Raw genomic sequence first — 21075 nt, 5'->3', positions numbered from 1 at the left:
AAGTTTCTATCTCATAGGTTTTCAAAACCTGGCAGTTTGGAAGTCACATGTGGAGTAATTTCTAGATCCTCTGAAATGTGAGTTGGGGCTTTGAATCAAATCTACTATTTAGACATTATGTTACAGACATAGATAGGTCCTTTGTTCCTATGAAACCAGGGCGATCAGTGGATGCTGACACTATAAGGGAATGTCGAGTTGATGGAATCATAAATCTTTTCCCCCCTTTTCTGTCTGTCTGCATCTCTTCCTCTCTAATTGGAACAATCACAGTACAGTGCCTCTTGGCTCTGCTGCCTGCTGGACCACGGGAGACTGATACTTCTGTGTGTGTGTGTGTGTGTGTGTGTGTGTGTGTGTGTGTGTGTGTGTGTGTGTTAGAATGTGTGCAGGGTATAAGACAGAGGCCAGTACAGCTGATTTCTCCTTAGTGCAGCGGAGAGGAACAGAGGCATTGAAGAAACAGCTCTTACAGTACAGAACTACACTATATATCAAAATGTCCCTCTCTCTATTTGCATTTAAGGCATTTTTGATTTCAGCAGGTGGTAAAAGGCCAGTATTTCAAATGTAAACATGATTTACACAGGAATAATTTGAGATTCTCACCTTCGGGGTTCCTGGAGTGGCTGCTCCATCCTTGGGTGAATGGTTCTTACTGCAGGCGAGAAAATAGACAAACATAGGATGTAGTAAGTTCTTCATGGTATGCAGTGCAGTATAGAATCCCTTCTCCCATCGCTGAGATCTTGTTTTATCCTTAAAACAACACATGACATATTCTTTGGAAGGTTTGCACATGTATTCACTTTAATCCCTCGGCCTTCAACTGTCTTTCCTCCTTTTATCCATCCATCCATCTGTCCATCTTCTGCTACCCTATTTGATGGTAATTGAAAACATTACCGCTAATGGTAGGATTACTAGGAACATCAGCTGGATGTTCTCCACTGAGGCAATCATTCCTTTAGATTTGTCTCATCACACATGCACACACAAATCGCTTCTTTTTTTTGTGCGGTGGCAAAAGCAGGAAATAACTGATTTTGCCGTGATTTGATTTGCCAGTGCAGGCAGCCTGCGGTCGCTTTAACTCTGCAATATGCGGAGGACAATCGGCTGACTTGTAAATGTTATATGGAAGAAGGGAAAGAGAGGAGGGGGAGTACAGTAAAACAAAGAATGAAGGAAAGAAAGTAAGACACACATGTTCCAGCTGTTTCCTGTAGATAGATACATGTGTGACATTTTAGATAAGAGATGATCAAATCTATAATCTAGTCTCTATCCTGCAAATGAAACCGGCACATTAAACATTGTTACTTTATTTCAAATCCCTTTTCTGACACTGTACCCATCTGATACATTTACTCCCCCTCCTCAATTGATCTGTTGTTCCTTCACTTTTCTTCTGTTGACCTCTTCTCCTTCTCTTTGCTCTTTATCTGACTTTCCCTCTCTTAGCTTTTTGATGCGTGGCGGCAGGCTCCACGTTGACAAAGCGAGACAGGGTTGTCATGTTTGCATGGAGACCCTGTTAGCACCGCAGATCCCCTCGGACACGGAATTGAGCGCGACCTCTAATCTGACAGCATGCCCTGGTAGACAAGGGATTTCCCTTTTCAATGGCTGGATGGGTGGATAATAAGAATAGGAAGCCTTATTTATGTGTCACTTATCTGAGGGAAGATTGTACAAAGTGATGCACAGGAGCAAGACAAGGGGAATGTAAGACAGGAATATAATGCATAGCTGCACAGGGATAGGAAGGAATGTGTGATGAGATGGAGGAGGGGGAGTAGTGTGAAAGTATGTTTCTCTTTATACACAATATATGCTGTGGAGTGTTGCTCGTCTTTACATTTGTAGGGATTCAAACAACAAGTGTATGCCCTCACTATTAACAGAGTTCATGTGTTTACTTAGTGAGGAACTGAATGGCTTTTACAAAAACAAAGGTGACTTAATTAGCTATAGGGAATCACCCTGTGAAAAAGGATAGATACACTAATTTTATGCCCATATGAACACTTAAAGTGGACCTATCATGCTATATTTTAATAGTGTAGGACCATACCTATATAAGGCATATTTATACTTTTTTTTTTTTTAAATACCAAACAGATCATGCATTTTAGCCATGCCTCATTTCGCTCAATTTGCACTTTTTTAGCCCTGTTTTTGCAAGGGCTGATTCTATGAGAACAGCACCATCTACAGGCCTGGCATATGTACTACAGCGTCTCCAGCGCTTTCGAACGGCAATGGCCGTGGCTGTCTCCTCCTGATTGGTGGAGTTGGCCCAATAGCCGTAGCGCCACCGTCCTGACGTCAGGACAGTGTTCAAATCTGGATCAGTTTTTATCAGATCCGTTGCAGCCCCTTTTTTAGAGATTTGGGTATGGAGGAAAATAGAGAGGGTTGTGTTTTCTGACACTTGGTGAGTTCCCTGGAACACCGGGGACACATATTCATGTATAAAAGACGTACAAAAGTGCATTTTGCATGATAGGTCCCCTTTAAACAAGTTTTAGCCAACAACCTTACAGTCAGGATTGTTGTAGTATATGGCTGGCAGGCTCTAATCCTGTGCGACTGGATACTCTAGATCACTCTCAAATATACTGCACTGTTTTAGGGGAATAGAGCAGGATTTGGATATATAAATACTCAAACATCATTTTTGAGGTAAATGAAGAAAATGTCACCCAAAATGACCATTTGAATAACAATAACTCATCCCCTATTGAATTTGTGAATACAACTTTGTTAATCTCGCATGCGTACATGGTGAACCAAGATCCAAAATAGAAGAAATAGACATAGAAAATGCCTAAACATACCTGGGAAAATGTATCATTACGGCTTCTGCTGTGTGTGTACCTGCGTGCATTTACATCTGTATAGTCTTGCTACCGTGTGTGTGTGTCCTGTATATGTGTGTGAAAGCTGAACAGGAGCTTCACCTCCACCAACAAAGAGAATAAACACGGGTGACACAGTCAAGCTGCTGTGTAATGCAGGGGAATCTGCCAACACCCCCACCTGTCTCTCCCCTTTTCTCTCTCTGTCTCTGTCATCTCCCTCTCCCTCCATCTCTCTTTTATTCATTACCTGGAACCTCTGCAGAGGCATCAACAATAACAGCCACCTCTACCTGCTTGTTGACAGTGTCAAACAGCGACAAGAGAAGGGGGGGGGGGGACAACAGCCGTCGCATGCCTGCCACGATGGGAGAAAATTGCCACGATGACAGAAGGGGGTGATAGAGAGATGAAAGGGAGTGAAGAAGGGGGGGCGGAAGCAAAAAGAGGTAGAAGGAGATGAAATGTGAGGTGAGGGAGAGAGTGAGGTGAAGATGAAGGGAGACGAGAGAGAGAGAGAAAGAGAGGGATTGATGGGGGAGTCGGGGTGTCGCCGCCTCACTCTCGCAGCTTCACACGTCTGTTTGCCCGGTTCTATGAATTTTTGATGGGGAGGGTTATGGGGGCTGGATATTCCAGATGCCTGCCATGTCAAAGCAAGGAGGAGAGTGTGGAAATGAGCAGCACAGCAAAGCGAAACAAACACACAGACAGATGGGAGGGAAGGGAGGAAGGAAGAGGGGGGAGACAAAGCACTTTATAAATGTGTTGTGGTAATGAGGCCTGTGTGTGAACAGGGTGAGACAGGTGAGGGTGCTTTAAACACGTCTTACAACACGCTGTCCCCCCACCTCACACAGACCCCTCTCTGAACCTGTTTAACCTAAAGGAGGGGCGGAACCCTGTGAGGTCACGGACAAGACGTAGTCACCGGATATAAGGGAAAGGTGGAAAGAGATGTGACCGCTGACTAAAACACGTCAGGACATTTGAGATTATACTGTATTTATAATCAATTGATAAAAAAATTATGTTTTTATATTTAGACCATGATTTTATTGGTTGGTCCAAAAATATATGATGTAATTTCAAAGCCAGACATAGTTTTCATGTCCTATTTCAAACTATTAGAAAGGAAACTAAATAAAGAGTTTATTCTTTTCTATATACTGAACGTTTTTACATATGATTTTGTTAATACTCATCCATAGCCTGAGTCGTATAACATTTTATTTCTTAAAACATGGCAAAAGTAGACATTTTTTGAAGGTTGTTTACAGTTTTATATGATTTATGGATTAGAAGAGATATTTAAATTCCCTTTGTAAAATCCTAATTCTTTCAAATGTTTCAATAGATTTGAAAATGAATGAAAAAATCAAGGTAAGAAACAAAATAAGACTCTAAAATGTCAATTTTCCAATGAATCTGAACCGGTGAGCTGATCAGTAATTTCCCAGCAATTCCATTCAGTTAAACTGCCCATCGTCCCAACATCTGGTAAAATCAGCATCAATCATTCAGGTGGACAGACTGAGTTTGAGTGACAGCCAGTGGGCCCTCAGAGAGACAGAGGGATAAATAAGTCTCTTTTCACTGGGAGCTGGTGGAATGGATGGAAGGAGGAATGGAGGGATGGCGCTAACCTCAAGATACTGATTGCTTTTTGCCTTTTTGTGTCGTCCGCTGGAGAGGCGGGGGCTCGCTCTCATGGAGGCAAATTGATTATGGAGGAGGAGGAGGAGGAGGAGGAGGAAGAAGAAGAGGAGTAGGGGCATGAAGAGGAGGAGGGGCTTTCGGGGTATGTAGATTACTTTGCCCCCACGAGCCACCTGACGTTTACAGGGCATGATAGATTACCATTTGCTCAACTGTGTGTGTGTGTGTGTGTGTGTGTGTGTGTGTGTGTGTGTGTGTGTGTGTGTGTGTGTGTGTGTGTGTGTGTGTGTGTGTGTGTGTGTGTGTGTGTGTGTGTGTGTGTGTTTTCCATGTCCATACATGAGGAGCTGTGGCCCGTGAACAGGCGACACGGAGCACACATAGGAGAGGACAGGGTGGCAGTTGCAATCAAATACACATGCAGCGAGAACAGAGAGCAGGAATAAAAAGCAAATAGAAACACACGGAAGAACAGATATTCACAGAAGAGGACAGGCAGATATGGGACACACACATTTGTCTCAAACACACAAACACACACACCTTCGTTTCCATACCCACAGCTCTTTCATTCAGCGAGCGCTGGTCGTCATTAAAGGCAGATTTACTACAAATTGGACCAAATTCCCACTGTCACTTTCAATGATGGCTGCTACCATGCAGAGAGCCGGGGAGAGGGAGAGACAGTGTGTGTGTGTGTGTGTGTGTGTGTGTGGGATATAGAATCTGGTTTTGCGATATAACAAACACACACAACACTCTCTGCTTTTATTTTATCTCCCTCTTCCATTTCCTTTGCCTCCAAAGTCACACTAAGACATTTTTGTGTGAAGGAACATTTCTATCAAAAATATCTTTAAATGTTATCGCCTGCATCTCTATATCCTTCTTTTCCCCCTGTGGTGTGTGTATGAGTCAGATGGGTTAATGGCGAGGGGCTAAATCAGCCAGCCGTGACGTTAGCCACCATCCCATCTCTCCCGGGGATGACGCTATTTCCTTAAATAACCGCATTTGTGTGTGTGTGTGTGTCTGTGAGTGTGTGCTTACACAGTATCCCAGACCCACAGATGGAAGGGCAGACTACTAACCTTTATTAATTATTGAAACACACACACACACCTCCCCATATTAGACAATGATGGATGGATGACCCTCACTAAGCTCTCCCATGTTGTCTATTTGTATTTAGTTTAAATCTAGTTTCCATCTCAAAATCCACTTTTCCAGCCACATCTCCTGGCCTTTATAAAGACTCTAAAAAAGTGCACTCAGTTGGAGAATGCACAGTCGTTGGAATTTCGTCTAATAATATAAAATAATAGAACATTTCGTATAATAATGTAAAGTAACATTCTTGAAGATAAAACTTTATTTTGATCATAGTGTCGATGCAGTATATCTGTATTAACCATCTGTCTCAAATGCATAATTGTAGCGCATGTCCCTTTAGCCCTCCTTTGGAAAAGCAAAGTCTATTCTGATTGGCTGTGAGAAAAATGTGGCGCACCTTTGCAAAGGTAGTCCAAAAGATGTTGGTTGACAGACAGGGGCTGTATATTCTTATGAGCCTGCATGTGACAAAGGAAGTTCATTTAAGTCCAAATGGCTTGTTGAATATCATGTTTTTTTATGTAGGCATCTGATTTAACACTTTGTGAATTGGTAGTCACTCAAGACATCAAAATCTATGTTTAAGAGAACTTAGAAAATACGTTTTTTATGATTTCGTGTCAATTTTACCAAGTTTTTTAAGTCATCTTTACCAAATCTCCATTGATAAGCGAGCCAACTTAATCGGCTGAAGATTGAGACCTTTTGATTAACTCATTTTTTCCCTTTTTTATGGGTCACTTGTTAGAAGATGTCTGTCTCTGTAAAGTCATTTTGTTATAACTTTAAGTAAAGGAGGAATACAAATGAACCCGTTCGCACTGAAGACAATGGGTTCCCCCATGTCACTGCTTTGGTCTGATGTTTGCTCGCATCATCCAGAAACATCCGGTAATGGAGAGATGAGAGGACAGGTTAAGACTCAGACAGAGTAAAAAGAGATTTGGGTAAGAAACCTGGGACACTGAAGAGAACAGACGGGAGGGGGGGGGGGGGGTTGTGGGAGGTGTAAACGGGGGTAAATGAAGTGTGATTTCCACGCGGGGTGACGCTATCTGTTGCCCTGTTCCTCCAGGTTAATGGGGACTATCATAAAGCTGGGCCGCTAAGGTGGACACCGGGTCATACACAAACACAGTGTCACACAGGCTACACACACACACACACACACACACACACACACACACACACACACACACACACACACACACACACACACACACACACACACACACACACACACACACACACACACACACACACACACACACACACACACACACACACACACACACACACACACACACACACACACACACACACACACACACACACACAGGCGGTCAAGGTGAAATATGGATCCTAATGGTTGTGTCCCATCGTTAAAAGGGCTCGCAGTTGATTTATCCACCGTAAAACAGCTCGTGCAACTGCCATGAGGAGAGGAGGGGGGGGGGGGGCAGTGGACCCCAGGTCACAGGTTTGGATCCTAATCCCTGCAGGAAACACTTAGCGTTACGTCGTCCGCATGCCTCTGCCTTTTATGCAGATTTATGGCACCAAAAATCTCCGCTAAGGAAGAATAGCAGTCAGCCAGGCTGACATAAAAGCTGAGTTAAAGCTCAGCCTTCACCCCATGACTTAAAAAATACACATCTTTATGATCAATTGAAGTATTTGTCTGGAAGATTGATATCAGTTTGATTTGCAGAGATGTGTTAGCAGAAAGATGGAAAACAAGGGGGGGCATGTATAAAGTCAAATAATTTTAAAAAAATGCCTTAGAGGACCCGAAATAGTGATTAAGTCGAAATATGGGGCAAATATAACTTAAAAAACATAAAATAAAATAGGATATATTAATGTGACGGATAAGGAAACAGTATTTGCAACATTAATAAACTGGATGGTGTGAAGCTATAGTGTGTGTGAGAAATAGCACATGTATTTTAGTCGTACCTGAAGCATACGGCAGCTAGCCTCTCTATCTCCGTCTCCATGTGTTCCTGGAGCTCTCCGGGCCGGAGCAGCACCTGGCAGATGGGACAGACTGGAGCCTGGCTGTCATACAGGGACATCTTCTTTTTACCTGGAGAAAGGAAACAGGGAAAAAGGAGAAACGTCAGTATGTGCAAATAGTCATTCAGGAGCCCATCACCCACCTATTGTTTAGATATATTGCATCCAGATTGTGTCTTTCTCATCAAAAGTGGACATAGTCATGGTGAGGTCCCCCACTTGTTAGTGGACTTTTGGTTTGAAGACTTGAGTTTTTATAAAACATTAAATAAATAAATATTACAAATATTTTTACAATTCTTCTTCGATATCCTTTCCAGAGAGGCTCATATTCCTTGTCCAAATTGTTTGATCAAATGTACCCAACTGTGTTTGTCGTGCCACACACACTAATACACCCAAAGTTGACCTGACAGCCCTTCAGTTTTCCAAGGACACTTAAGCAGTATGTGTATTCTTGCGTGGCTTGAACTGTGGATTTACTATCTCAAAACACACGCATTAAGTGCATGTGCATTATAATTCTGCTTTACACACCGACGGGAAAGGGAATAGAGTGCTGCACAGTCTTCACCGTGTCCTCTCAGGTCAAACCAGATTTAAAGAAGTGTCAGCACTGGATGAGATAATGCTGTATAGAGTCTGCCAACACTACCTCACTTCATTGTCCTTGATCAGCAGGGCACAGGGTTGGGCCCACCTGTATGTGTGTGTGTGTGTGTGTGTGTGTGTGTGTGTGTGTGTGTGTGTGTGTGTGTGTGTGTGTGTGTGTGTGTGTGTGTGTGTGTGTGTGTGTGTGTGTGTGTGTGTGTGTGTGTGTGCATGTTTCAATGTGTCGGTCGGAAAGTGCGTACATTTTCGTTGCATGTTTTTTTGATGTGTTGTTATAGTATTGTTATTTACATCCTACTTTCTTAAGTTTACCTTTGCGTGTGTGTTAGTTAGCTTAAAATAAAATCCATTGAAAGTGTCTGAGCGCTCAATGTTGGAGGACACTTCCTGATTTCCTGTATTTATCCAATCAAATGGGCTTTTTTTAGTCCGGGAACAAAAGAGTCCGCCTCAGCCAGGATATCCTGTTTAGACTGCTTGTCACCACGGCAACAGGAGGACCAGGTAAGGGGGGACCCCCTATCTGTCTTGTCTTTGGTGGTTCTCGCTCACACACAAACACACACACATAAAAATGCACACAAAGCTCTCCGGGGACACGTATCCTTGCTCACATATTGGTATGTCAGAACAGTTTCCTGCGAGTGAACTCATCAAGAGACAACTAGTGGGGAACACACACACACACACACACACACACACACACACACACACACACACACACACACACACACACACACACACACACACACACACACACACACACACACACACACACACACACACACACACACACACACACACACACACACACACACACACACACACACACACACACACACACACACACACACACACACACACACACCCCCTCCCCTCTTTTTCAGAGCGTGTGTGTGCATACCGGCCTCCCATTCTCCTGCATCGCTACTTAACAGAGCCACAGCACTGGACACGTTAAGTGACTTTGAAAAATAGGTAATCGATTACTCTCTATCTCCCCCTCTGCCTCTCTACCTCTCTCCCCCCCCCCACACCTAACCCGTCTCCTTCCCTCCAGCCTCATCCATTTCTAATTTTCTGCTCCCTACCATCCATTTATTTGTTTCATTTCTTTCTCCCTCTCTCTTCTATCTCTCATCTCCTTTCTGATTATTTCATTGTTCACTTTTCTCGCTTTTCTCCTTTTTCGTGTTGCTCATCTCTTCTTCTCTGCTTTGTCTCCTCCACCACTGCACTCCCCTTCCACTATATCCCCCCCTCTCTCTCCTTGTTTCTCCATCTCTCTTTCTATCCCCCCTCCCCTTCTCTCTTCTCCCCTTTATTGCTTTGACAAGATAATTTGAGTCATGCTGAAGCCGTCGCCATCCGCCACAGCAAACAAAGACAGATCCAATCCCTGTCTGCAGCTGATGGGGCTCTTTCTATTCCACAGACACACACACACACACACCTGGAGGACACACACACACACACCTGGAGGACACACACACACACACACACACACCTGGAGGACACACACACACACACACACACACACACACACACACACACACACACACACACACACACACACACACACACACACACACACACACACACACACACACACACACACACACACACACACACACACACACACACACACACACACACACACACACACACACACACACACACACACACACACACACACACACACACACTGATGCCCGTTCTTCATTATTTTAAGTTTGTAGCTTTTGGAATGTAAAAAAATGTTATGTTTTTATAAAGCAAATGCGTTTCAATGTGCAATGATTTTCCTTTTGATTGTGGAATGTTCTGCCTTGATGTGACTTTTATTTGCGTTATTAAAAAGAAAAAAAGCAATGAAAATAAATGTAGAGGCATGGGTGTGACAACACAATGTGGACAATCAACAAAAGGAAAAAGTGGAGCAGTGTTGTGTAAAGTCTATTCAGCTGTCTCAGAACAGGCACAATACCAAACCGTCTCCTCACTGCAAACACAGAGGACACAAATTGAACTTGCTCTGATGTGACGGAACAGGTGGAAATTTAACAGCAGTTACAACTTTATTGTCCACCAGAGTGGGGAATTACGTTTAGCCCACTATAACACAAAAACATGCAAAGATCTAGAAACTAAATGTGGTTAAAAATGGCAAAATAATGTATGAATCGCGATACACGTGTAAAAATGGAAAAAGATTACGTAAAACATTGGCAAAAGTCGAGAAATATTTTACTCAGATTTAAGAGTTGAAAATGCACTCTGCACTTTTAAAATGTAAAAACTCAGATTTTTTAGTTTTTATGCTAAATTAAACTGTTAATAATAATACAATCAAAGGAGTCAATCCGTTTTTATTTCTCTCCTGTTCTCTATTTCCTTCTGTTTTAAACTTGTGTGATGTCACCGTCTTTCACCCCTTGTGTTGCTTCCTTTTTCTCCCCCTATATTTATATTCCTCCATCAAATGCTCCCTGAGGGAAGTGAGTGACGGGGGGGGAGGCGACCGGACAGATAAATCCACGGGAGAAGAAGAAGAAGAGGGAAGAGGAGAAAGGGGGGGAGGGTTGTTGATGTGATGTGATGTCGCACACCAGACTTGTCAGCGCCTTAAAGATGATTAATGTCGAGGGCAACACACACACACACACACACACACACACACACACACACACACCTACGCGCACCCCACATGTCCTGCTTTGGACCTCACACACACGTACACCCTGAGGCGCAACACGGGTGCGTTTAATCTCCGGGAGCGGAGGGAAGGTATCGGAGTCAGGAGGGGTGGGGAGGAGAGGGGTGGGGAGGAGAGGGGTGGGCGATAACAAGGAAATAGGCCTGACAGGACTTTTTAGCGTTGAGATTCTTCAGAGAAATGCCGGCCGGCGGAGCGAACGAGGGATGGATGGATGGAGGAGAGGAGGTGTGGATCCGTGTGACAGCCATGATGGAGTGCAGGCTTGATCCCCCCCTAATGTGCCAAGATGGATTGTCTCATCTCTCTTTCTCTCTGACTTTCTCTCCCTACCATCTTCCTCTTTTGCTACCTTTACCTCTCGTTTGTCTGATTCCACCCTTTTGTTCCTCTCTTCTTTCCTTTCCCCATCTCTTTCCCCATGTTCCCTCCTTTTTATCTCAGTAACCTGATCCACTTATTGGCCCTCTCTGGTTTTTGTTCCTGTCACAAAACAATATCCAATAACTGGCAAGAAGCACTGACTTTTGTATCTTATGTCTGATTGATTTACTGGCTGCTGTAGCACTGACACGGACACTTTGGATGGTCTAAACTCAATGGAAAGAGTTCAGCACCAATCCCAGATCAAAACACATGAACGTCCATTGCCTTTAAACATGTTTTTCAGTTTAAAATCATCATCATCAAGCCAGTTTGTTCAAGAAGACCTTAGATCTCCAGAGTTAGAGTTGCATTTCTCTATAAATAAATGAGCTTAACTAGACTTCATGAAAACCAGTCCAAAAGTAGATACACAATATTAAAAGCTACACTTAACATGAGTTAAGTTATTTAACTAATGTTATAATGAGGATTCACACAACAGGTAATTATAGAGAACAGATTGTAAGGCGGAGAGAGCTCGATCATATGGAAGAGTGGAGAGCAGAGAGGAGGAATCTTCTATCCCTCCTTCATTTGCATTTGTATTGCCTGACATTTCACCTTTTTGCTTTCGTCCTAGTATTCTGACTCTACTTCCCTTATGACCCTACTTTGGTCATTGCACCCACTCCTCCTATTTGCCTTTAATGGTCATTTCCTTAAGTTTCTATCCTCATATTTGTCACGATCTGTCTGTGTTGTGTTTTGTCTTGTCTTGATCTGTCTTTGGTTTCCTGTTTTATTTTGAAAGGTGTTCACCCCCCCCCTCCCCGTCTTGCCTGTTGCTTCCTGTCTCTGTGTTCCCTCCTGCCTGATTGCCCGATTGTGTTCACCTTGTGCCCCTGTGTTTTCTCCTCCCGCCTCACCTGTGTCTTGTTTGTGTGATTAGTCTTGTGTGCATTTAAGTTCTGTTTTTTCTGTCTGTCATTGTTAGATCCTTGTTTGCCTTTGACTGTGTTCACGGGGAAGAGATCTGTATGTTACTATTTAGCCTTGAAATAAAGGTATTTTCTGTTTATTCTGCATTTGGGTCCTGCCTGCTTCACTCAACCCTGACAATATTCTTCTTCCAGCCTATATTTACTAAACCTGCTGAGAAGGTTATGTTTCTTTGGTTCAGTGTGTTTGTGTGTTTGTCAGCGGGATTATGGAAAAACGGGCCTAATTTCCTGAAACTTGTAGCATTGGCCAAGGAAGAACCCATTACATTTTGTGGCAGATGGCAATGAAGTTGTTGATACACACAGTCTTTTTCATGGATATAAATGGCTTTCTCTGAGTGCCCTTCCTTCTCAAACAGGTTTTTTAGGATCTATACTCCTTTTCTCTCCTCTTACTTCTTTCCTTTTTTGTAATGTCAAAGAAAAATTCTAGTTTAGGTTTCAGTTCCAGATGAAAATGTGTCAAATGTGTGTAATCACAAGGCAAGTTTAATCCCTTTCAACTCTTGAAGCAGCCTTCATCTTCCTTTTTTCTTTGACTTTTCTCCTCTGCTGCACAAACACACCTGCTCTCTCTCTCTCTCCCCTCTCCCGTGTTGCTTTGGTCCAGATGAAGTCGGAATCAATAGATGCTAGATAGCGCGGGCTCCCAGTCACAGACTACAATGAGCTGAGGTAAAAGGCCACCTCCAGAGAGGACGGGGATTGTCAGCTCAATACTGGCTCTCAATGGGGCCAGAGATAAAAACCCATTTGGGGTGTCCTCATGGCTCAATGGGCTAAGAGGCACACCATGTACTCGCAACACTGTGGCTCCAAATCCCATTTAATGACCTGTATTGCGTGTCATCCCTCCGCTTTATCTCGGACACAGGAGATGGTATCCGGGACTCTTCGTGACCCCCAAAAAGTTTCATGTTCTGGATTTTGATGAAATGACGCATTCAAAGATGTTTAGTTGGATTGAGCGTTCGCAAAAAACTCCAACTTTTTTAACACGCGACCACATTTTTGACCATTTTCTATCTTTTATCTCCATTGCAAGGGATTGACTTCTCTTGTAAAGTATATACACACAATCAGCTAATGAGCGCTGAGCATGTAAACTGGATTTAAGCACAACAATAAGAGTCCGAAAGAAAGGAGGACCGGATTTATGAGTTGGCACACACACAACGTATGTTGGTAACGCGCAGACTCACAAAACACAGGAGCACATTTTCCAAATGGAATTACAAAGTGTCTACATGTAGAGGCTGCTTTCCTGTCCTTGAACAACTGTCATCTCCACACACACACACACACACACACACACACACACACACACACACACACACACACACACACACACACACACACACACACACACACCACACACACACACACACACACACACACACACACACACACACACACACACACACACACACACACACACACACACACACACACACACACACACACACACACACACACACACACACACACACTTCAGTTCCCCCTCCTTGTTGTTCCCCTAAATGAGTTTTCTGACATGCATCAAGTGTTTATGCCCGCTACCCCTCTTCCCCTCCTCTACCTCCCCCTTCTCCTCCCTCCCCCTCCCCTCGCCACTCGTGCGGCCGGTTAGCTATAACACCCGCCAACATCGGTAAACAAGGAAATCTCTCAGCCGCGGCCCGGCGTGTAACCGCATTACCGCGCCCGATAACCTCTTCAAATAATGTGCGATAAGGGGAATTTGATTTGATTCACGGAAAGGGAAAGAGGGCCACTTCTGCTCCCCCTCAATCTCTTCCTGTGCCTTTCCCTTTCCTTTATTTCTCTTTCTTTCCCCTTCCCTTCGCCCTGCCGTCGTCTCTTCTTCTTTTCACTTAGCCCGAGGCTTGCCGTCTCACCCCCCCACCCCCACCCCACCCCTCTCCAGAATGACACCGCCTCGCATCCACAATCAAATAAATCCCACTGAGGTGTCAGCCTTCATTTCGACACTCCCCTCTCTCCCTGCCGACCAACGTGAGGTGAGGTGAGAGGCCCCCGTAAAGCCATCATCTCCATAATGGCAAATATGAGCCCTAAAGCCCAAAACCAGGGGCCGCATTAACACAAATGGGACCACCAAGGTGTGTGTGCGTCTCCCAGAGAGGAGGTGATATGGTTTTTTCTTAAGTGAGCTGTGATTTAAGCAGGCTAGACACTAGGATGATCACTAGGTGTGTGTGTGTGTGTGTGTGTGTGTGTGTGTGTGTGTGTGTGTGTGTGTGTGTGTGTGTGTGTGTGTGTGTGTGTGTGTGTGTTTGCAAAATAGATGAGGCTGTGCGGCTCATTCGGAGGACATTTGATGAAATGGAACGGGGGTCAACTTCAGTTTGGCACCCCGGCTTCGTCGCACTGCTTCTCCGTGCATGTGTGTGTTTCCTGTGTCTGTCTGACTGTGTGTGTGTGTGTGTGTGTGTGTGTGTGTGTGTGTGTGTGTGTGTGTGTGTGTGTGTGTGTGTGTGTGTGTGTGTGTGTGTGTGTGTTTGCTCATCCTCACTCCCTGACAATGATGCATGGCGCTTTTAAATAGCACTCCTCCACGCCCTGCTCAAAACTCATCACCAGGCTCTTTCACTATCCCTCCCCTCCCTCCCTCCCCTCCCCTCGCTCCCTGGGGTTGTCACTTTTAGAAAAGCAAATGAAATGTCGGCACGGTGGAGAGGAGGGATGAAGAGATGGTCGGATAGAGAGGGGAAAGGTGTGTGTGTGTGTGTGTGTGTGTGTGTGTGAGAGTAGTAGCAGTGTGGATGTGTCAGTTTAAGTCAAGGGAGTATTGCGGTGTGTAAACATATGCACGTTGCACTTAGAATGAGTGATATGTAAATCGGCAGATGCATTTATTTTACATGGACAGGAGATTTTGGCATCATGGGAAAACTGTCAATGCTACTACATGTTATATATTTGTTATGATATCAAAGGGAATAGTGGAGATCCTTTTTAAACCCACTTGCTGTTCAGCATGAACTAAAAAGGAGTTCACTTTGATATAAAATGTGGAGGATTAAGGAAAACAAAAGGGAAAAACCAAGAAATTAACAAGCCATAAATCATCAGCTGCCTGGTTCTGAACATAGGCTGATAAATGGTCATCTGATGGTCCCTGTGTGTGTGTGCGTCTGTTTACAAGTGTGTGTCAGCATGTGTAATGTGGGTTTTTACTCCAGGGACCCTGCCGCGCGAGTGTGTCTGAGAGACAGCGGTGTGATGCTGGTGAGGTTATCTCCAACTACTGACAGCTGTTTATTCAATCAATCACCTTGTCAGTGCGTGTGCATGTGTGTGCGTGTGTGTGTGTGTGTGTGTGTGTGTGTGTGTGTGTGTGTGAGTGAGAGAGAGACAGTGGCGAGGGAGAAAGAAGTAAATTAATGGAGCATTAACCAAGCACTGACCCACGGAGCAGAGGCACATCTAGCCGATACAGGCTATGTCTCAATTCAAGACCACTATCACACACACACACACACACACACACACACACACACACACACACACACACACACACACACACACACACACACACACACACACACACACACCACACACACACACACACACACACACACACACACACACACACACACACACACACACACACACACACACACACACACACACACACACACACACACACACACACACACACACACACACACACCAATACCCTGCTAATCTTCTGCAGGAATAACACCAACATCTATTTTATATAAAGCAGGTGTACATGAATGAAAGCCACGTACCGAGTTAAATAATTGTATGTTTCTGGAAGTGAAATAAAAAATATACGTTTATAATTCGCTCCAGTTATTATTTAAAACACAACAAAGGCCAATGGAAAATCTAAATGATGGATTCAAGGATTATCTCAAATCTCTTTCTTTCTCTCAGCTATTTAAAAATAAAATATAGTAATCTTACCATAACCCACACTTTAAATTAAATTGTCATGGATAATTATGATCGAAAAATAACTGATTTAGGATTTGGATTTTCTTTGGACATAATTACCTCTATGAACATACTTTTTGAGTGTGGAAAATACAGTTTCCTACATTTGATTTAATTATAACTATTTAATAATAGGCACAATAACACAAAGGGATGTTTTTCCTCCCACTGTCCTCTGCCCTCTCTGCAGTCTGTCTCTTTTCCATTTCTCCTTCCTCAGCTGTCCGCAGGAGTAGGGATACCTGACAGAGAGGTGTGGGCGTGAGGCCTGTCGGCACTCATTTCCATCCCAAAGGGGCCTCATTACGCGGCGGTAATGTGCAGAGTCAGTGGGCAAGGAGGGGCATCAGCAAGTTTGAAATAGACGCCATGACTCAGCACACACAATCAGACAATTTCATGCTGTAAGGAAAAATGTCAGCGCATCTTTTGAGCTTTTTACAACTAGTGCAACTATTCAGACTACAGAAAGAAGACCTGTCCATTAGTTATGTTCCTCTTCAAATCTTCTTTCCTTTTTTCTGTCTTTCATCTTTCCCCTCTCCTCTGATTGCCCTCCCGTCCGCCCTCTCTTTATCCCTCGCTCCCTCTCATTATCTCTCTCCCTGCTGCTTTCATATGGTCTAGCAGCTGAATTAATTACCAAAGCCAATTAACGCTAGATTGGCTGATGTTTTAACTAATTAGCTTTAATGAGGGTGCCATGGCTGCCTGCACTGTGTTAATTGAATCCTAACAGCGGAGGAGGAAGCCTGTGGAGGAGAAATGAGAGCGATTGACGGATGGATGGATCCAGGCGCACTTTACAAACGCACACAGGCTGTTATTGATAATATTCAGAGCGCATCGCAGAAACACCCACCCTGTTGTTGCGACTGGTTTATCATTAAACTTATTGGCCCCTCGAACATGACACCTTCTGTATCAAACACACACTCCAAAAGAAGAAATAGGATACTATAAAAAGTCATATGATTATTTGATGTCACTGTGTGAGTTTGCCAGGGAAAGGTTTATCTCAGCTAACTGGGTTGTCTTAATAGAACTCATATCCTCACCATGGATCTCCTGGTTATACCTAGCTGTATTTGTTATTGCAAAACGTGCCAGGCAAAGAGGAGCAGCAGATTACAATCTGAGATCAATGTCAGGGCTGTCCTCTCAGCACCGGATTACCTACTGGGTACCTGCACGTCATTTTCAGCTGCATTTTGAGAGCAGGATCATCAGGGATGAGATGTGAAATGTAAGCATTGTAAGCGCTCCTTAAAGTGGACCTAGTATGCTATATTGGACAAATATATTGTAGGGCCATACCCATACAAAACATGTCTGTGAAGTGTTTTGCTTAAAATACCAAACAGATCACCCATTGTAGCCATGCCTCATACTGCTCATACCCCTCTTTTGCAGCCCTGTTAGAGTAACGCGGATTTTGGGTCCTTAGCTTGAAAAAAAAGAAAAAGAGGAGGCGGAGCTAATGCCTGATCAGAATTCTACCGGAGATAAAGTTAAATTCTGCTGTGATAAAACGCCATCCTGTTCTAAACCACATCAAAGATTATTTCTGAAACAGTTTGGAGCTCAAATGCTTTTTCTCTTGCGGGTTTATCACAAGGTGAGTTCCTCTTTTTATTTCCTGCTTTTTAAACACATGTGCTCTACACAGTACAGGTTAGCTCTGAGTGTTAGCGAGGCTTGCTAATGTAAACAAAGACGAGATTACGTCCAGAACACGTCAGGCATTGTTTCTGATAGCAATTTTCTGTGGGTCCGCTGCCGATTTGACGTCAGATCGGCAGCCAATCTGTATCCGCTCGTTGTACCCCTGTTTTAAAATATTTGGGTACGGAGGAAAAGAGAGAGGGTTTTATTTTCTGACGCTGCGTGAGTTCCCCGACGCACCGGGGACACATATTTATGTATAAAACAAATCACAAAGTGCATTTTGCATGATAGGTCCCCTTTAAGGAACGCACAATGTAAAGTGATGTCATTTGAAAGGTGAGAATCATTTTTAATGTAGCAACATGTGTGCTGTAAGCTGTATCTCAGACTGAATTGTTCAGCCTTCTTTAAATAATTACTTTATCACTTTCCACACCATCAAAAGGAAACATAAAACATCACATAATCTAAGAAAGGTTCCAAACATGCCAGAGCTAATACATTACTACACATTTGGGAGTGGTAAATGCCATATCTTTTTTGTTGATACGTTTAAATCTTAATTATCAATATATAAACAGCAGATAAAAAGCCATATGCTAAAGTCATTTTAATATAAACTATAAACTCCAACTCTAACTAAAGCTTATTTTCTTAAAGAGACAAGAAAGATGTTGTGTTCCACCACATCATTTCAATATGGTCAATAGGCACACATTGCATGGAAAAGTAGAGTCAAATGTCATCATTACACAAATTGTGGCACAGTATGATGGATTAGCCTTATTCATCCTAACATTATATAAAAAACCTGAACTAAAAACAATCCCTATAATGCTTCTTTACAAAAAGAATGAAACAAAAATGTACACATTACAGCTTATCATTTAAAATGTTATGTAGATAACTATAAATCCATAACTATGAGGAGATCTCAGAGGGTCTAAGGACAGAGGGTGTCGTTTTCTCATACTGATATTCTGAACAAACTGTGCTGTTGTATTTGCTGTAAAGTGTCTTTACTGTAGGGTATTTTTTTATTATATGTACAGCACTTTGGCTCGACCAAAAATCGTTTAAAAATGTGCTATATAAATAAAACTTGATTTGATTTGATTTAATTTGAGATCTGAGATCTGATCCACGTTAGATGATGTGACGTTACACATCTCTGTGAGTCTTCTCCCATCCTGTCGATCTAAAGACATGAACAAGCGGCAGATTGTCTGAGGTGGCTATAAAAATCTGCATGGCCATGTAAAAGGCTTAATGATTTTAAAGTTACAAGAGAAAAGAGGCTGCAGTTTGTCTCATCCATCAACTCTAGCACCGCAGCCTTCGCCAAATGGCCCTGCACCTAACCTGGCGCTCAGCAATACAGAGCCAAATACACCCCCCCCCCCCTCTCTGTCTCTTACATATTCTGTCTTTCTCCCACTTAAGACTGGATTATTTTTCCTTTACTCCATGTATATCATCCAACATCTATGTGTCACCTTTTATTATTCGTCAGTTTTTCCTATGCTCTTGCAATCTGTATTTTTTCTAAGCAGCCGGAAACTAGTTTATTTTATATTATTAAGGGTTTCTACACAATGACACATTTTTATTGCAAAACACTGTGCTCAATATCTCCAGATATCACACTGAGCTCTTGCAACATTGTGAGTGAGTGTATTATATCATCTTAAAGCCCCTCTGTAGACCCTTGGGCACCTCCTTAACCACTTCCCACTGCAGAGCACCCCCCCCCCCCCCCCCCCCACATCTTGCAATAAGGTTCCTCTTACACATGTTAACCCTTTGACCTGTTGTCGCAAACTGTAATCAATAGCCCAACTCCCCCGCTCAGATATCAGTGCATATGTTCAAGGTTACAGGAAGACGCATGGACCAATTCAAGAGAAGGAGCGTAACAAGGACAGACTGAGGGAACAAATGAAACTATTACTGTGGTTTGATTTCACTTTACTGTCTGGTTCTCTGCATGTCAAATGCTCTGAGCTTTTCCTATCAGCACTGAGGTTCCATCATGAGGTAGGCACACACACACACACACACACACACACACACACACACACACACACACACACACACACACACACACACACACACACACACACACACACACACACACACACACACACACACACACACACACACACACACACACACACACACACACACACACACACACACACACACACACACACACACACACACCCCTCAAGAGATGTGGTCATGTTGAGGAGAGGAGAGGGGATTTTCATGTTCCTGTCAAACAGCCGCACAATCTTACCAGTACCCTTAATATTATAATAATTATACCAATGGAGTATTTAAATTGATAACTTGTTTCCCTTACATTTACCAATATGTGAATGGAAGCCCTAAATAGCGTAAAAATTCACTTGAAAAATATGTCACCCTAGGTTAAAGGCTAACTCATGCTAAATGAGAAAGTAAAAACGTACTCTTCAATTAAATGACATTTGCAGATTTTTTGCTCATAATAGCTAAATTGTACAAGTGTACTACAATGATTTAGTTTTAATGTTTTCTGTTCGAACCTTTATAGAAACCACAAGTGCACATTCCCTTTTTTCCCATTTTAACAATGAGAACAATCCCCGATTGCGATAGCTACCATTACAACATTCAGATGTATGGTTTCTATTAGTGACCGTGATGTCGTTCAGAGCCAATAACAGCTCTAAACACACAAAGATATTATACAGCCGTGCTGGCAACAATAGCCAAATGTAAATCAGATAAATAGATGAAATTGAACAGTCATTCAAACAGCCCCCATTCAACTCTCAAGCCCCATGAGCCCTTTGTACAGCAGATGCGATTGCAGGTGAGTGTGTGTTTGCGCGAGTGTGTGTTGGGTTGTCAGCGATTGAGAAGAACCTATTTCCTCTCGCTGAATCCCCGGCTCTAAATGATGGATTGATATCTCTCTCGCTGTGGATTATATGTGCATATGTGTGTGTTGGTGTGTCAGCAGCCCTCTCAGCCTCTCGCTGCCTCTCCTCTCAGGCCCTTATCAGCTCTTGTCACAAACAGA

The 21075-nt window shown here is 43.2% G+C and overlaps 1 protein-coding gene across 4 annotated transcripts in view; it reads right to left on the bottom strand.

The window, feature by feature from the left end:
• Positions 1–21075, bottom strand: part of rnf220a (ring finger protein 220a) — a 163932-nt gene that overhangs the window by 36200 nt on the left and 106657 nt on the right. For all 4 annotated transcript variants that reach the window (XM_034137795.1, XM_034137794.1, XM_034137799.1 and 1 more), the window contains 2 exons: positions 7596–7725; positions 610–658 (listed from right to left, as the gene is read on the bottom strand). In XM_034137795.1, the coding sequence (XP_033993686.1) occupies positions 610–658; positions 7596–7725 (179 nt within the window). The remainder of the gene's footprint in view (positions 1–609; positions 659–7595; positions 7726–21075) is intronic.

The sequence above is a fragment of the Trematomus bernacchii genome, unplaced genomic scaffold, assembly GCF_902827165.1.
Source record: "Trematomus bernacchii unplaced genomic scaffold, fTreBer1.1, whole genome shotgun sequence".
In the NCBI taxonomy this organism is placed as follows: Eukaryota; Metazoa; Chordata; class Actinopteri; order Perciformes; family Nototheniidae; genus Trematomus; species Trematomus bernacchii.
This window is presented reverse-complemented; position numbering and strand designations above follow the sequence as displayed.